This window comes from Amphiprion ocellaris, chromosome 14 (genome assembly GCF_022539595.1).
Source record: "Amphiprion ocellaris isolate individual 3 ecotype Okinawa chromosome 14, ASM2253959v1, whole genome shotgun sequence".
In the NCBI taxonomy this organism is placed as follows: Eukaryota; Metazoa; Chordata; class Actinopteri; family Pomacentridae; genus Amphiprion; species Amphiprion ocellaris.
The window spans coordinates 16055525-16071129 of NC_072779.1; the positions used below are offsets into that span (position 1 = coordinate 16055525).

At 42.1% G+C, this 15605-nt stretch overlaps 2 protein-coding genes across 3 annotated transcripts in view; one reads left to right on the forward strand and one right to left on the reverse strand.

Moving 5' to 3' along the window:
- The window catches only part of LOC111579862 (gap junction delta-2 protein-like), a 39512-nt gene extending 36887 nt beyond the window's left edge, over positions 1–2625 (reverse strand). Inside the window, exon 1 of the mRNA XM_023287371.3 lies at positions 1451–2625. Within this exon, the coding sequence (XP_023143139.2) occupies positions 1451–1521 (71 nt within the window). The 5' untranslated portion in view covers positions 1522–2625. The remainder of the gene's footprint in view (positions 1–1450) is intronic.
- Positions 2626–6909: 4284 nt separating this feature from the next.
- rab6a (RAB6A, member RAS oncogene family) lies at positions 6910–15599 on the forward strand. Of its 2 annotated transcripts, none has more exons than XM_023287361.3 (8): positions 6910–7274; positions 9551–9609; positions 9720–9773; positions 10438–10543; positions 11183–11294; positions 12581–12674; positions 13363–13429; positions 14063–15599. In XM_023287361.3, the coding sequence occupies exons 1-8, from the start codon at positions 7205–7207 to the stop codon at positions 14125–14127; spliced, it is 627 nt and encodes a 208-aa protein (XP_023143129.1). In that variant the 5' UTR covers positions 6910–7204; the 3' UTR covers positions 14128–15599. The 2 variants fall into 2 exon arrangements, with proteins under 2 accessions (XP_023143129.1, XP_023143130.1); XM_023287362.3 differs by lacking the exon at positions 12581–12674 and adding an exon at positions 11564–11657 and having other exon boundaries at positions 6912–7274.
- The last annotated feature ends 6 nt before the right edge of the window (positions 15600–15605 follow it).

The window sequence follows — 15605 nt, forward strand, 5'->3', positions numbered from 1 at the left end:
GAAGAGCTTCAATGTGGGATGTGGATTCTCAGTGGTAGCAACAAAGCTACCAAACCCATTCTTGTGAGGGAGTCATATGATTTAATAATACAAAAATATTGCTTAATGCATCTTTAAATCAAGTCAACATGCAGGTTTTCTTTCCATCTGAAGACTAGACCAGGTGATTTCATTGGTTAATGCACTTTCAACCACAGAGGAAGAGCTGACTGAAATGACTTGGTGTAGTATTTGGTTGGAAGGAAAATCTCCACCGCACATGGCTTCAGTTCCCTGATCAACAGAAGGTTTGGCATATTGCGGCTCACATCATCTCTGTTGTTCTGATGCAGTTACAACATCGCTGATCTAGAGGATGCAGCCTTATGGCTTGGTGGACACAGGACACAGCGTAGTCAATGAATGCATGAGTCAATTTTCACTCCTTTAACTTGCACACGGAGCAAGAAACACACATTCACACAAAAAGCAACTGGAGCAGAGAGGAAGTTAGGCCATGCCCTTGTTGCAGACTACCTGTGATTTGGGTTAATGAGCACAGCAGTGCAATCACATTCATTGTCTTCTTGGGCTGTTTTGAAAAAGCAATTTTGATATTACAGATCTTCACATCCAGGTTTTACAGGCTAAAGCATGTTGACTCTTCACTTTTCCAAATGAGCATCCTAGCGTGACATTTGGATTGTGTTCAATGGGTGGAAAATCCCATTTTTACATTTAATTAATCACACAGAGATGATGTGGAGCACATATTTCACACAGATTTTACAGCATGTCTCCATGGCATGTCTCCACTGCTAATCAAACTAAAAGCTCATCTGTTCAACTCTCCACCACAAGCCATCCACAATGATGCAAGTTCGTGTCTGCCAATAAGAGCAAATTGAGTAAACTTTTTTTATGTTTAATTCTCTCTGTCAGAGTTTAGAGTCATTTACTCCCCCTTTGATTCTGCTTTCCACACCTGCTTGCTCACCATCCTTTCATCTTCCGCACCTCTGCTCTCCTCTCACTCCTACTCCCCTCTAGTCCTTCTGTCCTATTGGTCTGTGGCCAACAGCATCAAGCATAATCTATCAATAGCTAGGCTATTAGGTAGTATCAACACAGGAATGTCTCTGAATTAACCATAATGCCTAGTAAAGCCTGTTATTGATTATGTGCAATTAGTTTATCCCTTAACTAATGACGGGTGTGGAGGATAAGAGTGAGGAGAGCAGGGGGAAGGAAAGGACAGGGGAGGCAGGAGAGACTGTGGGGGATTGTAGAACAGAGGAGAGCACTGGGACAAGCCTTGAGTAGAGGGATCTCAGTCGGGATGTCAACAACTGATCCATACAAAATATCACGTACTGTACATAAAAACACACAGCTCATCAGTATGAACAAAAACCACACACACAAAACCATAAAATAAAACCTTCTCACACAAAACCAATCAGTGTCTTACCTGCCGATCATGGTAGAGTGCTGCTGGACAGCCGCCTCCAGCAGCCTCTCCAAAATGGTCCATTCTCCCATGGTGATGGAGAGGTGGCAGACCGACCAGAAGAAACAGGACTCGGGGAGCCGACCCTTCTCCCCCCAGCGGACTCCTTCTTCTTCTTCCTCACAGGACCAGCCTGCGCTCTCACGGACCAGCGGGGGTTCAGCAAACCCCCCTGTCCCACACCAGCTCCCTTTTGACCTCTACACGTTGACCTGGCCGCTCGTCAGTGCGCCTTTGTGCTTGTGAGTGAGTGTCTTCTGCCGGGCCTGTCCCGCTGTGCTTCTCTTCCTGGTGGAGGAGAGGTGCTGAGCTGATTGCCTCCCCCTCCTCTCTCCCTCAGTCTCTCCCCCTCCCCTGTGCAGTGATGCTTGTCCTCCCCCTGCCGCACCACTCTGCTCTGCGCTACAGCATATGCTATAGCTCACTGTATGACAGCCATGATCACCCTCTCTTTTCCACTTGTCTCTTTCCGTCCCCTCGCTCTGCTCTCCTCTTCCTCCTCTGTCCCTGCCTTCGTCCTCCACCCTACCCCCAGGGCACTCCTTGTACTTCAGCTGCACTCCCTGCCATCGGTGCTGCTCTGCGCTCGTCCTTGCATTGTATAGGGTCTTTGCCTTTGCTGCACCCTTGCTGCTCTAACCTAAACACACACACACCACATATATAGCTGATCCTCCTTGGCTCACCTCTGCGAACAGCACTGTAAACACACACTTGCACTCGATGACAGCTCTGAATCCCACTCTCCCACTTCCTACTGAGGACTGCAGATCCACACCAGCACACAAAGCTCCTGCCTGCTGAATGTCATTTTATGACTGGAGGAATGGTCGCTCCCACAGCTCCGAGCGCTACAAGGACCCATAAAAACGTGCATACACACTCACTCAGAGGCACACATGCAAACACACTGCCACCCAGCCCCTCAGTAATAAATCAGCTGCCTTGCTGCATCCAGCGAGGCTGAACCAAAGCAGTCTGCTGCAGACCTGCTGTCCTGTGTTGTCCCCCTGGCTAATTTCAGCACAGTCCAGTGCCCAGAGTCATGTCTGCCGCAGAAAGCAGGGATGAAAAGCTGTCCTGTGAAGCCTATTTCTGGGCTCCATCATCTTGCATGCCCCCCTCCTCTCCTCTCCTCTCTCCCTTGCTCTCCCCCACCTCTCCTTCAACCTCCACTCTCTTCCTCCTTCCCCTCTTTTGCTCACGTCTGTGTGCAGATCTCAGTCCTGCCAACTACCTCTGCCTCAGCGCTCGGTCCCCATCTCTGCTCTGCGCTCTCCTCTCTGTCTCTGTGTCTCCTTCTCGTTCATCGCTCTGTCTCTGTCACACTCTGTGAGCATGCAACACCCCCCCACCCATCCCTCCCTCCTCTCATAGATCTGCTCCCTCTCATCCCTCGCGCTCCTTCTCTCCCTCCTCCCTCCCCTCACCTCCCCTCCCCTCCCTCCCTGCCTCCTCTGGTAAATGTGCTTGGATTGCTACCCTGATCGCTGCTTCACTTATGCTTGCAAGAATGCCTCCCACCGTACTGCTGTGTCTGTTCCTGCCTGATGTTGCACAGAAAAGACGGATTCCAGATCTAACTGTGCTCTCCTGCCCCGTCTCCACTGCAATCCTTTGTTCCAGTCTGAGAGCTCGGCGGTGTTTCCCATACACTTCAGATGCTATCCTCCTTCTTTTTTCTTTCTTTCTTTCTTTCTTTCTCACTCACACATCATCCAGCCCATGCTTCCAGGAGGAGGATTACAGGAGGATTGTGGCTCTGCTCCACCCCATCCCCCATCTATCTCCTCCCTTTCTCCATCTTACTGTATTGGGGATGACAACACACCTATTTTACCCTGACCCAGCCCTCATGCCCTTTCTATATTTCACCTCCTCATCTTCTCTTTCTGTTCTTCATTCTGTCCATTTCCCCTCCTCCTCCTCCATTGCAGCCCCCGTGCTCCCTCTCCCTCTCAGGAGAGATGAGCACCGTATTGTACTTCGCTGTGACATTGAAAGCCGCATTCATTAGATTTATATTAAGGTGGAAATGTGATGGTCTCCCTCCATTACACACTCGAATACGAGCAGATATATGGAATGCAATTAACATCATCACATGCCTAGAGACTAAACACATACCTGAGTGTCTTCATCTAAAAAGCAAGAAAGCATAGGATGCATGGCAAGAGGGAATAAAGAACCACAAGTTTTTATTTTGTTCTTTCTTTCTCTAAATGTGAGTCATAGCAGGGTTTTCCCATCTGGAAGACTGAGTCAAGTTTTGCAGAAGTAAATGATGCAGTGGGATGACATGAAACCAGCACACAGGGATGAAGTCATAGCTTGAGGTGACAAGTTCAATTCATTCGAGCCGCGCTTCCTTTTAGTTACGCTTCTTTGATTTTGGATTACATGCTTTTCCATTTGACAGCTCATTTGTTGCAGAATAAGGTGCATGCCTTTGAGGCGCTTGGAAATATCTGATACCACCTTAACGTCCTTAAATCCTGTGTGCTGGTGTGTAAAAAAAAAAAAATGGCAAAAAGCAGTCAGGTGAGCAAATTCAGAATCCCAGCCCTTATACAACAACCTCTACAGTGTATTAGAGATCAATCTATCTTGTTATGTGCGTGCGTGCAAACAAAATCCTCCCCGCATGTGTGGAAAAGAGGAAGACTGAGTGGTGGAGACAGAGAGCAGGAGAGATTTTGTTAGCTCAGCATCTTCAGTGGGGGGACTTGGGGTCTTTCCCTTTACAAGGACGTATGGCGTAGGAGTGCTGTTGCAGGGAGGGGAGGCGGGCGGAGGAGAGGGATGGCTCTAGCTGAACGAGGTTCGGGCCGCAAACAGAGCAGATGAAACACTGGCATCAGCCGGTCAGTGTTTGGAGAAAACACTTCCAAGCTGCATGGCACATGAATGGGAGAGGGACGCAGGTGTGTCTCCTCTTCATTGACCTAGAACAGCCAGCTCAAGGAGGCATGAACACACATACTGTACTCACATACTCACAATGCATCACCATTTATAAATGTATACACTCACATCAATTATAACACAAATGTAATTCATATTGGTGTAAATGATGTATGTGTATGGAAAAGCCAGATGTGTCTCTGCCACAGTACATACTTGTTTAAAAATAAATCCAGGTGTAAAATCTGGCATGTTTATAGTATTATGCAGTACATTCTGTAGGGACTCACATTTTAAAACACACACATTGCTTTTCAGCTTATGTTTGATCTCATAAAGATGCATATGCTAACATAACCAATATATGCCCTTATACACTGTACATATCTTGCGGGGATGATCAATATTTAAGCCCATGGTAAGTTTATCTGAGTTATGTAAGAATGAAAATTATCCAACAACAAGGACAGTTAAATAAAATATTAAAAATCAGAGGTGATTATTAATGAATGGAAGTGTGATTAGGATGAATCCTGGTTTGGTATTCAAATGAATGCAGGTAGGAAGAGGAGAACTCAGTTTTGTCAGTGCACCTCGGCAGAAAGTATGCTGTTCATAAATATGTCATAGTGACTGTTTGGAGAAGCATCAATAATAAAACGAGCATATTTAATTTCCTGTTTCTGAAGAACTGTTCAATACTTTCTCTTTACATTCTCTGTCTTTGTGAATCATCCCCTGCAGTGTGTTTTAAATCATTTGTTATTATGTTGTGATTTTTACTAAATGGTTGATGTTACTGCAATTCAAATTTCAGCCTTCACTTTATCTAGAAAGGTATCAGAAAAGGTCACTTGATGTTTATGAGACATTTGGTTCAAACTTAGTCATTAGGCTTGTAATTGATTCAAATTAAAAGGTTACTATTAACCAATAATTAAAGACAAATTAAAGATTTATTGAACACAAATAAATGCAGTACAATAAAATAAAGCTTGACTGTATCTGTATCACAGTATATGTTGTCCAATGTGCACTGATGTGAAACACTTTTTTTTCTACAAAACATAACGCAAAAAATCTGCTTTGGATAATTTAGAAATTGCAAATGTGTTTGTTCAGCTCTTACTCCACTCTTTACAACACTCTCAGCACTGTCTGCAGCACATGCAACAGAGTACATGTCACAGCTTGGCAGAATACGGTGCTGAGTAAAGTAGTGTCTTTACTGTGAGCTGCAAGCTACTATGTGATCTACACTGCTGGAAAAACTAACATATACAGTATATATATGTGTGTGTGTGTGTGTGTATGTGTGTGTGTGTGTGTGTGTACATAGAAAAATATCGACTTTGATTTATCGATAGGGAAGTTTTTACTTCTCAAAAAATCAGCATTGACATCGTTTTTTTTTTTTTTTTTTTTTAAAAAAAGCCAGTACCGGTCAAGCTCTATAATTGAGTCTTGAACTGTTTATTCCAGGATTTTCACTTACACGTCTGATTTTTGATGGGTAAGTTAATCAAGTCACCTTGTATGTTGCCTCGGGCTTCAACCTTCAGGACAGCAGCTGTCCAGTGAGCTGGAGGTCATGAGCAATCCAATAAGAGCTACAGTGCGTCCTGTAAACATCGCGGCCTGATACCAATTTGAAAAAGTGCCTGCCTTAACAGACCTAATAATTTCAATTTTCTCCTTCACACCTTCATACTGCTACCTATAACTGTGAATCACAAAACGAATGTATGCCACTTAGCTTGATGTGGAGAGGTTGCAAGCAAAACCTGGCATTATTATATCGAATATATAACCGTACATGTGCACATAGTAGTGGTGTCTCAAAATAGCCTGCCCTGAACAAAAAGAGATGCAACTTTTACATAAAAGACAGATTAATATTGTCAAGGGAGAGGGCTGCAGAACTGAACTTTTTTGTCTAGTGTTGTGTAGAATTGTTGTTAGACGTTTGAAATAATATAGAAGGATTAGGTAAGGATACAAAAAACAAATGTTTAAACTTCATTCACGGTTTCTAATAGGGAAAACAAACAACCATATACATCAAGTAAGCTGGAATTGATAGATCACTTCTAGTTAAAGCGTATTTACTGAGTAATTGCAGAAAATATTTGTACTGAATGCTAATTCAATAAGAAAACTGATACTTACAGATAATTTTTGCATGTAATTAACACCAACAACGTAGCATGTATTAATGTTCACGATTGAGATTATCACAGAAGTTGCTTAGTAGGTGAAACCCTGGCTGCGGGATGAGTACGCCCCCTTGTGGGATTATGAAAAACAACACAACCCTTTCACAACCTGGTTCTTCTGTTTCAGTGTTTAAGCTGCCGACTGTCCACAGTGTGCCCCAGTAAAGACATAAAAGTTGTATTTAGCCCGTGTGTTCTCATGTTTTAATTCGTCAGTGCGTTTCCTCGGCCACAGGTCTGTTTGTCGCTGTGTGTTTCCGCTCCACCAGTAGAGGGCAGCAGCACAAACAGCGGACTGAGCGAGCAGCCAGAAGAAGAGTGGCCCGGGGAGGCTGGCTGGTAGACATGTCAGAGAAGCCACAGTAACGCTAACTTGGTCGCAGTAGTTGGCGAGTTACCCAAAAGTGTCTTGAGGCCTAAAGGAGTGGTTGTAGAGCACGAACCCTCCCCAAGTGGCCCGTCAAGAGGGGTTGGCAAGCCGGTGAAACGTTACGGACCCCGGACCTTCGATAACTGACAGTAGGTGGTGAGCTAGCATTAGCTGGCTAGCCGTGGAGCTCCCGAAAAGTAACGCCAGGGTTTGTTTGATACAGTCATGACTGCGGCCGGAGACTTCGGAAACCCTCTCAGAAAATTTAAACTGGTTTTTCTTGGGGAGCAGAGCGGTAAGTACTACGCTAACGTTAAACCTGTGTGGGCGGTGGAAGCTGAATTGTGCTGTGTGGGACGTGTAGCTAACACGTAGCTAGAGTTTGAAGGGTTGGTCGGGTGATTAACGTCAACCGGTTAGCTAGCTAACGTTAGCTCCGTATCGTTAAACTTGGCACAGTTGGAGCATTGCGACACCATAAACTTGTTAACAGCTGCTTGTCCACGCTGGAAGTGCAATTAAGTTTCCTCCACGTGAGTCACGTATGTGGAAATGTCCATTTGTTGGCTAACTTGTGTGGTAAGCTTTGAACATATACTTAATAGAGGCAGTGACAGCCAGTAGAAAGTAACGAAGAATTGCCAGTGAAGAGATTAAACAGAGGGGTTAATATATTAAGTAGAAATTAGAGAATTGTCTATATAATAATACTAGTTCTTTGTATTCAGAGACTACAGGCTAATCGGACTATGAATCATATCCTGTATTTACTGTTTGTGGCTAAATCCACAAAGATATTACAGTGATTAGATAAATCTGTGTTTCTCCCTGGGAGGCATGTCCCAATTATCCAAACCTGCTCAGCAGCAATCCTACAGCCTCCCTACTGAAATTGTAACATTCCAGTCAAACACAGACAGGAAGACATATAGGAGGGCAGGAAAGCTGTCAAGAAAAGGCCTATACTTAACAGCCATTGATCTGTTTCCAAAGGTAAAGGTGCGGTTTTGTCGACTGTAATAAAGCCAGCACTGACACAGATGCTGATCTAGTTGATCACTTAGGTGTGTTTCTAGTACAGAAACAGGTTGAGGTAGTGTAGAAGATGTGACAGTTTCTCCTCTGCTAGTAATTTCTTTGTGCGGGTGCTGGATCCTGTAATGTGACTCCCCCCTCCCATCAAGATAAGACAGACAGACTTTGTGTTAGTCAGACATCCCATGATCACCTGTGGCTACTTGTAGTGCTGTAAACAGCAGTGTTGGCTTCAGCCATGTCATCATCAGTTGATGCACATTGTAACTGATAACGTAACTCGAGATTAGCAAAAACAGTCTGTCGCTGGAGAGCACTGTCTCAAAGCAACTGTATGGGTGTTCCTCCAATGTGCTCAAAGGGATATTGTACTTGTAAATATCAGCAAGAATTTTAAAACAATTTGGAGACCACATTGCACATTTAAAGACTGGAGAATAGGATTTAATGTAACATAAAGTTTCAGAATAAATGTGCACCAGAAATCCTCATAGTAGGTTAGTTCAGGCCAGGATTAGCAAAGACAAAAAATGTAAACATTTCAAAGGGATATTGTACTTGTAAATATCAGCAAGAATTTTAAAACTATTTGGAGACCACATTGCACATTTAAAGACTGGAGAATAGGATTTAATGTAACATAAAGTTTCAGAATAAATGTGCACCAGAAATCCTCATAGTAGGTCAGTTCAGGCCAGGATTAGCAAAACCAAAAAATTTAAACATTTCAACGGAAATCAATGGGGAACTTAGTTCCCAACCCTACTTGTGTCTCAACTTTCCTCAACCCACATACTTCTCCTCCACTACTTAAAATGATTGTACACTACACCCTTTAATGGACAAGAACATGACATGCTGCTGTCAGCGTAGTCTGTTATGAGAGATCTTCACCTGTGACTCATGAGCTGAACACACTGAACATGTCATGTTCTCAGAAAGGTTATAAACCAGGCTGGCTTATACGTAAACATTTTTTGCCTCTTTTTTAAGCCTCTTGTTAAGTGAGATTGCAAAGGATACTACTTTGGATTTTAATAACACACTTTAATCAGGAGGAGCTGAGAATAATCTGTGTAGTTTGTTTATAATAACATGTCAGATGTTATCAGTGCTCACATTTATTTAGCTCATTTATCCTATAATAGTGTTAGTTTTGATTAGAGCTGAAATTACTAGGAGATTAACCAATTAGGCAGTCAACAGAAAATTACTCTTTCCACAATTTTGACATTTGGTATCATAGTTAAAGTTGTTTATCAAGTGAAAATAGCAAGCAGCCCCTGGCCGTCTTTTCCAATTTCTAGAATGCTAGAAGAAGAATTATTTTTTTAGATAATGTTTTATTGTTATGTCTTGTGTCTTTGTTAAATGTCATCACAAATTGACTGTCTTTAGGTTTAAGACAATAGGTCAGACAAAGCAATCTATTTGACACCACCTTTGACTCACACAACTTCTACACACAAAAAATTGCTTAACCAACACAAGTGAAGTGAAAGTGTAATCATTGCACTTTTCCTGTTTGTTTTTTAGTGGGAAAGACGTCGCTGATCACCAGGTTCATGTATGACAGCTTCGACAATACTTACCAAGTGAGTACGAACACATTTACTGTTTTTATCGTCATTGATAATGTCTATATTATTCAGATCTCACAATTCAAGATGGCTATGAACATGGTGCTATTCTTATCCATTTTCAGGCCACAATAGGAATAGATTTCCTGTCAAAAACCATGTACCTTGAAGACAGAACAGTAAGTTTGCTTCATTACTACCAGTAAATAATGAGTCTTTGTTATTGGGTGTTCTTGTACAGATTTAAGAAATTCTCTGAGTAATATTAAGGTTTAGGTGCTGGGAATGTTATCACGGCACTCAGATGCTGATATCTGACATGGCTTTATGTTGTTTTTTCTTTCTTTGACAGTTGCGCTCTTTCTAACAAACACACACAGCATGTGTACTGCCCTGCTACTGTGATCAAGATGCTGTGCCCCCCCGGGCTGTCTTCCCTTTCTCTGTTTGTTTCCTCCCTCAACATGAGTTTTCTTCCTCTCCTTCCTTCCCCTCCATCTATTCTCTCATCACTGTTTTAAAATTTAACACCTTACTTGATCAAGAGAGGAGGGCTGATGACAAGTGAAGGGTGATTATTTATTTCTTCCCCCCCTCAGGCCCAGACAGCTTGCTCTCTCTGGTGGTCATTCACTACCTGCATGCACGACGCTCTCTCTGTTCTCTCTATCTTTTCCCATTAGTCTGACTTTATTTAGTTTTCCTTTCAATTTGCTTTTTGTCACATTAACTTACCTCATTTGTCTATTTGCTTTTTCTTGTTTTATTTTCATCCCTTCTGTTTTTTTCTTTTTCTCTTCTTTTGTTTTTTGTCCCATCCCCGTCCCTTTTCCTGCCCCACAGATCAGGTTGCAGTTGTGGGATACGGCAGGGCAAGAGCGATTTCGTAGCCTAATCCCAAGTTACATCAGAGACTCTGCTGCTGCTGTCGTAGTATACGACATCACAAGTAGGTGGATTATGTGTCACTGCAATGTTTTATGAATGCTGCGTTTGTCTTTTCCTCTTATGTCCATTGTAGTTTCAGGGCATCTTTTGCTCCTGTGATATTTTTAATCACTCTGGGCTGTTTTTCACTGTAATATATAGTCCTACTTCTATAGAAACAGCACAAACATGGCTAAAAGTAAAGAGAGCTCCAGTGGGTCCACATACTATAGGTATTTTACGATTTCCATTTGTGCAGCCTCTACGCACTAGGCGTCTTTCACAAAGCCTCTGCACTTCTACCTCTTTGCAACTCTACAGTAGGGCTGGACCTGAATATCCGAATATTCGGTCGTGATGGTGGTATCCGGATATTTATTTTGAGATCCGAATATTCTGATATTTTTTTTGTTGATGTGTTTGTTTTGGTTTGTTTTTCTTTCCAAAATAGCAAGCCTTTCATTTTTTTGTGAAATGTGATGCAACCAAATGTTCTGAAAAAATTCCAATTATATACATGAGACTTTGACAGGATGTGTACGACTTGTAGTTGTCCATCTTGTCTTCCAATCAGAAACCCAAACTGTTTTCACAGCTGAGGCCTTTCATCTCCTGAATACTGATCCTCCGCCTCCTATTTCCCCCCTTGTCTCTCTTTCAGATGTCAACTCTTTCCAGCAAACCACAAAATGGATTGATGATGTGAGAACGGAAAGAGGAAGTGATGTCATTATCATGTTGGTGGGAAACAAGACAGACCTGGCAGACAAAAGGTAATCTCCTCCTCTCACCTCTGTGTCAGTAGGCTTTCTATTAAGAGCACGCCAGTGAAGTCATTGATTGTTCCTGCTAGTCTGTCAATACCGAGTTCCTGAGCACTTCCTGAAGCAGCACTGCATTAGAGCAAATTTTCTCTTCTCTTTATGGATATCAAAGCTGTGACTGACTTTTTCTGTCAGGCATTTGATCTGAAAGTGTTTACTTGTTTAATGAAGCTGCTTTGTCTCTTGCTATGCATTTTTAACCCCCTTATCTACTGCAGGCAAGTATCTATTGAAGAGGGTGAGCGGAAAGCCAAAGAACTAAATGTAATGTTTATTGAGACTAGTGCGAAAGCGGGCTACAACGTAAAGCAGGTAAGACTGTGTGTGAGTCGTGCTCTGTAGTCCTGCTGCAGATGCTGCTGCCTGGGCTCTACTTCCAAAGGTCGCCCACTAAACTTGGATGTTAGGGGCTAAAGTATTTACCAATAATGCAAACGGCTTTTAGATCATTATTCATTCTTTGTCCAAATTTTAAAGAAATATTTAAACATTTGGGAAATCATTGTTGACTTTCTTGGAGAGGTTCAAGAAAGAAGATGAAACTCACACTCACATTAAATGTAACCTCATGAGTTTTTTACCTTCTGAAATCTCTGAAATTGTTCTAACTTTGAATTTTGGAATAATTTAGACTTGTTTAGTCTTCTGCTTTTGTCTTTTTTGAACTGCAAAGTATTATTGTTACAGCAAGTAGTTGCACCATGGTCTCTGTGTTATTTATGTGAGATTTCATTTTGGGTGGCATCCTGCTCCTAATCGTAATAATATTCTGTAGTGTGTGGTATTTGATTATTTTTCAGTCTTGTGTTATGTGCACATCTGAGATTAGAGAGTAGATTATCTTTGAAGCTTCTCCTTTTCTGCAAGATGTAGCCCAGTTTCAAAATCTGGGTTTAAAACTGCTGTAGTCTGAACTAGACATTACAGATCTTTGCAACACTCTTAGCAAGAAAGCAAATATACGAATTTCCCAACCTGTTACTTTCAGGCCTCGTTAAGCCGTCTCTTCCTGTTTTGGAACATTAGCTAACACAGTGAACCACCTGAAGGTGTGCAGGGAGGCTTTTGGTGTTGAGCAACGGTGGCAGTGGCAGCAGGAAGGGGCACGACTTGTTGATGCATTTCAATGTAATCACGGTCTGTGTTTCTTTTCCCCTGTCTTTGTGTCGATGACTGTGGCGGTGTGTGCGTGTCCTGGTGGGTGCGTGTTTGTTGTTCGCTGTGGCTCATCACAGACAGATAACCACAGAGGAGGGAGAGCAGAGAGCGAAAGAGATGAATGTTCTGTTTATTGAAACAAGTGCAAAGACAGGCTACAATGTCAAACAGGTAGAGCGTTTGCACCTTGGTGTGTGTGTGTTCATAGTACTCATTCTCTCTTCTGATTGGCTTCTATTTCACACACGCATGCGTACATAAAGGTCAGCCAGCTTCCTCTGGTCATAAGTAAGGTGCATGGATTTGTTTTTCAAGCTCTCTTCCTACATATGTAATGATTGGTATTGGCCAATTTTTGATTGCAAAGCCTTAAAGGGGCGGGTCAGAGTTTGCAAAACAATAACCCGCACTCCACTGATTACCACAGTAACATTATCTTTGTTGCTGTGAAATCTGCATGTTAGCAAGTTTAGTTCCATGTTTAGTGGGAGGTGGGCTTGTTCTGTGTCATTTATACAACACGTTTCCAAAATTTCACGAAGGTTCATCAATCACTTGCTATCCTCCATGCTTTGTCAATGGAAGATATCAGTAAAGCACAACTTCATCTGATTTTCAAACCTTGCACAGCACAGAAATTTGGCCTTGCTGTAGCTCAGACACAAGCTGCTAAATTAAAAATCAAATTTGGAAAAACTCTGTTGGGCATCTTCCTCTGTGCGAGCTTCAAGTGGACCTTATTCTAAATCATATAATGGGATTATACGCAGCATGCTACCTTCATTTTATTTTGTAATTTGTCATGCTCTGACTATATTCCTTGTCTGACAGAACATATCTGTTTTCTCCTCCTCCCCAGCTTTTCCGCCGTGTGGCTGCCGCCCTGCCCGGCATGGATACCACACAAGACAAGAGTTCAGAGGGCAGTATCCTTTGTGGTCATGTCAGTGTCTGTGTTGGATATGACAAAAGAGAGTCGGGAGGTCTCCTTGCTCTCTTATGTCATATGGATTGTCCCTGCCATGGGGGAAATCTAGTGCAGCACTGAGACATCTCACTATTGTTTAACCCACATGTTCCTTTTGATTTATCTTACCAGCAAGGACACATATTGTTGTCCCACTTGATTACCTGCTGGGTTTTAAATGTTGCATTAAAAAAATTGTGTAGCATCTTTCAAGTATCTCTGTGCTTTAGCAGTGGCTGTCTGGTTTACATTATGAAGCTCGATTAAGTCAGGTTTACTGTTTACGTTTAAGCACAAAACTTTAAAATTTTGTCCTCATAGTTTAATTGTATGGACCTCAATCTAAAAGTTTTGCCAAAATCAGTGAACATCTTCTCACAATCTGCTTGCTGTCCGTTCTGTTTGAGTGCAAAAAACAAATGTTCGTGCTGAGCCTTGGCTCTGTACATGGAAAGAAGCAAAGTGGCTCGATCTGAACCACACAACAGTATTCCAGCATGTCCTGTGCACATTTGCTTCTAGTTCTGATTGTACATTTTCAACTTAAATGTTTTCCCCTTTTCTAAAACTCCTTAACTCCCAGCACCTTCAGTGATCGACATTAAACTGGAGAAGCCACCAGAGCCACCTGTCAGTGAAGGAGGCTGCTCCTGCTAATGTTCTTGCCTGTGTTTCTGGCTTTTTCTGGAACCCATTTGGTTTTTCTGTATACGTACCCTTCACTACACCCACCTCTGTTCCCCAGCCAGAAAGAGAACACTACATCCGTTATCCTCGCCATTGTGGAAACCTGCTCTCTCATCGGGATGCTCTGAAAGTCATGAATCACTTAAATTTAGTATTTGCACTGTAACACACATAGTTGAAACCGTATTTACAGCAGGAGCTCAGCTGCCTGCAGAGCTCCTGCCTGTAGTTTCAAAGTGTTACAAGGAGTCACGTTGGTGTAGTTTGTGTCTAAAGAACATTTGTTGAACCAAACTGACAGAAAGATAATGTGTGTAAATTATCAAATCGAGGTATGTGTCTAAGAGCAAGAATATTTTATAAAAATCAAATACTGCTTTAAGCTTAATAAGCACAATGTGGATGTTGTGTGCATTTGTCAGTTAACATAAATCGTGCCGCTGCAGCTGATTGGCAAGGATTCATTCGTGAGTTGTATTTATAACACTGAAAAATTCTTCTTCTTTTTTTTTAACTGGTTGGAATATTATGTGGGAAAGTTGCAAAATTGTGTTGAGGGAAATCATGGTGTAGACGTTCACACGTTATACAGGTGAAGTTAACAGCGGCAGCCATGAGCATATTTTACACTCTGAGGTGCCTGAACCAGCAGAGTCACAGTTCTCCAACTAATACCAGCATGAAATAACAAATCGAGACACTGGAACCACCACATTATCACACACCAGCACAAACACATGACACGACTGCACCATCCACATCACCGTCCTTCCCCTCTCCCCGTGCGTGTCCTTTGAGATGGGTTATTTTTACCTTGGCTTCCATTTTCTATTACCTTTTTTTTTTTTCGGTAGATCTTTAATTTTTTTCCCTAAAGACTACAGCTATCATAGATTACAACTCTTACTTTTATGGTAGTGTTTGAGGAGGATTTTCTCATAAAACCCACCATAAAACATTAGATAAGGAGATATATGCCTTTTGGAATTAAATTGTAGAAGAGGGCTTCCCTGGCTTTGGGTTTATCTAGTTCGGTATGACGTTTAATGAACACTTTGGTTTCTTTTGCTTGTTTTTATTTTTGGCATTGATCTTTTTGTTAGTGATTACATATGTATTTAATCCACAATGACTTGTAATATTTATTTCTATTGAATTCATGTTTCTTTTATATGGCTGTTAATATCTTCTCTTTTGGTATGAGTCCTGAACTGCTTACAAAATATGCATCCATCTGGACCACCTTTAACTGAATCAGTAGAAAGTGTCTGCTGTTTCCTTCTACCACCTCTCGAGGGGAAAATTTGATCATACTGATAATATTGTGCAATTTTTTTGTGTGAACTTACGGGGGAGAGTCCAATTTGTATAGCATAGTAGTCCTTAACGTTTCTGCCTGGAATGGTTTTAAATGAAAGAATAAAAATACACTTGTCACCGCTGATGGA

Coding starts and splice junctions, on each gene's coding strand:
- rab6a (XM_023287361.3), top strand. CDS start 7,205: ATGACTGCGGCCGGAGACTTCGGAAACCCTCTCAGAAAATTTAAACTG. Junction 10,544..11,182: donor CGTAGTATACGACATCACAA/GTAGGTGGATTA, acceptor TCTCTCTTTCAG/ATGTCAACTCTTTCCAGCAA. Junction 13,430..14,062: donor AGACAAGAGTTCAGAGGGCA/GTATCCTTTGTG, acceptor CAGCACCTTCAG/TGATCGACATTAAACTGGAG.